General features: G+C 48.6%; 1 protein-coding gene across 1 annotated transcript in view; it reads left to right on the forward strand.

Annotated features, from left to right (window-relative positions):
- The first annotated feature begins 1,566 nt into the window (after positions 1–1,566).
- The window catches only part of LOC107102698 (tissue factor-like), a 7,169-nt gene continuing 4,547 nt past the window's right edge, over positions 1,567–4,188 (forward strand). Inside the window, exon 1 of the mRNA XM_015402101.1 lies at positions 1,567–1,837. Coding sequence (XP_015257587.1) covers positions 1,645–1,837 — 193 coding nt within the window. The 5' untranslated portion in view covers positions 1,567–1,644. The remainder of the gene's footprint in view (positions 1,838–4,188) is intronic.

A 4,188-nucleotide genomic window follows, 5' to 3' on the forward strand; every position in this document is an offset into this window, starting at 1 on the left:
AATGGAGGTGGACATCTATAGACGGATCTATAGACGGATCTATAGACGGATCTATAGACGGATCTATAGACGGATCTATAGACGGATCTATAGATCCATCTATAGATGGATCTATAGACGGATCTATAGACGTGGCGGTTCTGCTGCTATAATCCAGACGCTGCTCCGTCTGCTGTGGTTCAGAGAGCAGATAGAAAAGGTAAACTCTGATTTAGTCGCTCTACCTTCTATAGATGGATCTATAGATCCATCTATAGATCCATCTATAGATCCATCTATAGATCCGTCTTTAGACGTCCACCTCCATGCTCCCATCGCTGACGGACAGGACCCCAGAATACTGGAACTCGTCCAACCTGAAGGGAACAGGCCACAATCTCCCTTCCAGAACCAGAACCGAGGCCTCGGACCGGTTACCGGTGCTCAGAGGTGTAATTTACCAAAATCCAACTCAGTGTGGAAATGTTCCGACCCTCAGACCAACCCCGCCCCTTTGGGGAAACTGGAGGCAGATGGTGAATGATGGGAAGAGAAATGTATTCATAGATGGACTTTATCAGATCCAAACAGCGTGGGATCTATGCAGGCAGATCCGCTCACTGATCATAGAAACAAAACCCAAATCCTCACGTTTCCCTCTCTGCTGACCAGCTGGGTGAATCCGACCACAGATCCAGGGAGGGATTGACAGGAGTCACTGTGAACATCAGAACATCAGAACCAGAGATGGAGACTTTGGAGGGAAATAGTTTTCCAACATCTGACCCTCCGTGTTCATCTCAGGTTCACCACTGATAAGTTTATTTCTATAGTACCAGTTCAACCAGACTGGTTCAAAGCTTCCAGACCAGCTGCTAAAGGCTCCCGTCACGCCTCGCTGATTTCTCCAGCGTCTGCCCGACGTCCCAGAATCTCCTAAAACTCTGGCAGACTCTGAACTTTCTATGGATTCTTTCTATTCTGGGCGTATAGATGGAGGATTCAGAACGGGTCCAGAACTTCTGTCCAACGACAGCCTAACTTCTGCATAACGCACGGCAGCGTGATGCCCAGGAAATGACGCATAAGCCAGTATCCTGAGTTCTAGATAAGTTAGGCAGAAGTTATGCACAGGTTACTCAGAGGTTTAGGATGAGCTAGACGCCATGACTGATGAGGAACTGACGTCAGGCATATGCTGGTCTAAATGGGCGACGTGTGACCGGGCCTTTAGGTCCTGATGTTTTATCAGCTGATAAATCTTCTTCCTTTTTTTCCCAGCAGGTTCTTGTTCTGAACTTTCCATCTTAACGGCTTTTTAAGTTCTGCTGAACTCCTGCAGTCCTTCTGAGCAGGTTCCCCCCCCCACAGGTCCTGCTGTCAGCCATTTAAAGCCAACAGAACATGGGGGTTTCTGAGCGCTTCTTCTGGGTCAGAGCTTCTGTTGCCAAGGCAACGGGAGCTTTAGCTGTCGGCTGACACAAAGGAGGCCCTATTAGTTCAGCTGGTTTTAGGGTGCGCAGCATTCCTCTGGAAACACTCCCCCTGGTTTGTCATCCCGCTTTCACAACGTTCACACGAACATGAGTCAGGGTCTGGGAGGAATTCAGAATGAGCCCCCATGGGCTGCAGACATGTGGAAAGTATCAGCAGGCAGAACCCTGAATGCTCCCCCGGCTCCACCCCTCTGCAGCTCCCACGCTCTCTGCCCCGCCGCAGAGGCAGCTCGCTCTGAAGCACAGCAGCTTCTCCTCTGAGCAGGTAGTTTGGAAAGGAATCCAGAGAGTTAGCATGGCCTCTATCAGAGCTCTGCTGTGTGTGGGAGCGTTTATGGCCGCAGCTTGGAGCAAAACCACAGGTAAGACGTCCTTGTTTTCTCCTGTCAGAGGAAAGTTCATCTCTAACCTAGAGCCAGAGAGTCAGAGAAAAGTTTCAGTGATCCGGTTACTGAGACTCACAGCTGACAGGGTTTCATTCCTCAGCTGCTGAGGCTGCATTCAGCCTTTCAGCTGCTCCTCCATAACAAAGAGGAAAACTTAGTGTCTGGATCCAGAGGACCGTTTCCTCTCTCTGACATGCAGCAACTTGCTTATCGTTTCCATCTACAGCCGAACATCTCTACCTCATGGAGGCCAGCATGAAGACAACTGCCTTTTCTCTGACTCACACCAGGAGACGGTAAACATGGATCAAACCAGGAATGAACTGAAACAGACTGTTCTGAGGAATTATGGCGCAGGATGAGCAGGAGGAATGCTTTGAGACAGAGGAAGGAGGGATGGGGAGGATCTCCTCTGTAGGGCCAGAGAAGATGCTTGGATCTGGTCCCACAGAAAACCCCAGCAGGTCAGCACATGCAGGGGGATGTTTCGGAGAAGAAGAACAATGAGGTCATAGACTGGGTGGTTTTATTGTGCTAATTTACCAGCAATGTGTTTATCAGAACACAAAGTTCTGCTTGGTTATTAACTCCAGATGAGCAGCAGCCAAAAGCAACACAGGAACCTGGGAAGTATTTTCGAATTCAGCTCTGGAACAGACGGAGGACCAGTATTCAACCAACCACAGTCAGACACATTAAGGTCAATTTATGCTTCTGACGCATTGCCTCTGCAAGCCTCAAATCTGTCTCTGTGCGCGACCACGCGCCCCACGCAGAGGTTATGCATCCGCCGTCACGCACCACGAAAAAGTCCTGACCACACGTCGGACAGTCGCAAACCGGCGCCGACCTCAAGCGGAAGTACGCAGACAAAAAGCAGCTGTGATTGGTCCTTGCTTTGCCTTTCCGGCTGTCTGTGTGGTCGTCCTTCTCGATTCGGTGCCGGGGCACGCCATTTCTAAAAACCGAGGAACTACTTCAATGGATAACTACAACAAAAGGTTAATCGAGAAGGTGCCATCCATTAACAGAACCTGTTCCTCTTCTATGTCTAGCAACTCTAGATCTATCTCTGTGACCGTGATATCTTGCAGATGCGCCATTATTGTTTTGGAACACTCCTAGAACTTCTCTAGAGTTCTTGAATAGGCTCCCGCTGCGCTTTGGTGGGAAACTGCTGTGCGTCTCTAGAAATTCTGGACCGACGTTGCAGAAGGATACCAGCAAAACTGGTTCGCGACCAAACCCAAGCAACATTTGATGTGTGCAGTTGCAGAAGTCTAATCGCCCTTTAACAAATTTATTAAAGCCAGGAAAAAAACCAGCAACAGGAACAGGAACCCCAGAGCAGCCGAGGCCTGATGTCCGTTTAGCAAAGCAGGTTCTCCAACATCAGGCTACATCAACTCAGAGTTGAGGGTTTGAGTATGAGGTGGTTAAACCTGCTTGGTGAAACTAGATTAGTTCCCAGAATCCATCAGGGGACAAGAGACTGAACAACGGCACTCTGAACAGTGCTGGGTTCAGTGGTGTGAGGGAGAACAGAGAGGGACTGAGGACAAAACCAGAATTCGTTGGTCATGGAGGAGAAAGGATGGAAGCAGGAGGATGTATCTGAAGGGACGGCAAGGCAGAAGGCTCAGAGGAACCTAGAGAGGATAAAGCGAAGGCGAAGAAGGGCTGCTAGTAGAACAAGGTCAGAATCACTGAAACAAGCATGGAAGGAACGCCAGACTTCTAGTCGCTGTGAGTTCTGGTTAAGCCAAGCATGCGCTGTACCAGTTTTTGCGCTTTGCAGGTTAAATCTCTAGTTATGCGAGAATTTAACTTTTCGTTGAGTTCCAGGTTCTATACAGCAGCCCAACAAAGCCTTGTTTTTGTTTAGCGCGACATGCGAATTGAACCGGATGAACGGGTCCACCCCTTTGGAATGGGGGTCGTTCCGGATCTTTAGTTCAAACTAAACGCTATTTCTAACATTTTGAACTGAAAAAGCTTCCTGGATGGAAGAGAAACGTCTTCAAACTTGGAAACAAAGTCCAGTGGATTGTTTTTTAATTTTTTGGAATGGCTATGACCTCTAGGTCTGCCTCCATAGCAAACGATGACGTCTGATTGGCTGCTTCGCACTAATACATAAAGATGAAATAATTCCCAAAAAAGTACTCTAATGCTACGCTCAGACAGCTAGCAGCAGAGGCAGCAGAAGCAGCTAGTTTACATGTAAAGTAGGATGACCAAACGTCCGTATTTCCCGGGACATGTCCGTATTTTACGTCCTGTCCCGGGCGTCCCGGGGTTTTTTTAGAAAGTGAGGAAATGTCCTG

Source organism: Cyprinodon variegatus, unplaced genomic scaffold (genome assembly GCF_000732505.1).
Source record: "Cyprinodon variegatus isolate N-32 unplaced genomic scaffold, C_variegatus-1.0 Scaffold1300, whole genome shotgun sequence".
NCBI lineage: Eukaryota > Metazoa > Chordata > Actinopteri > Cyprinodontiformes > Cyprinodontidae > Cyprinodon > Cyprinodon variegatus.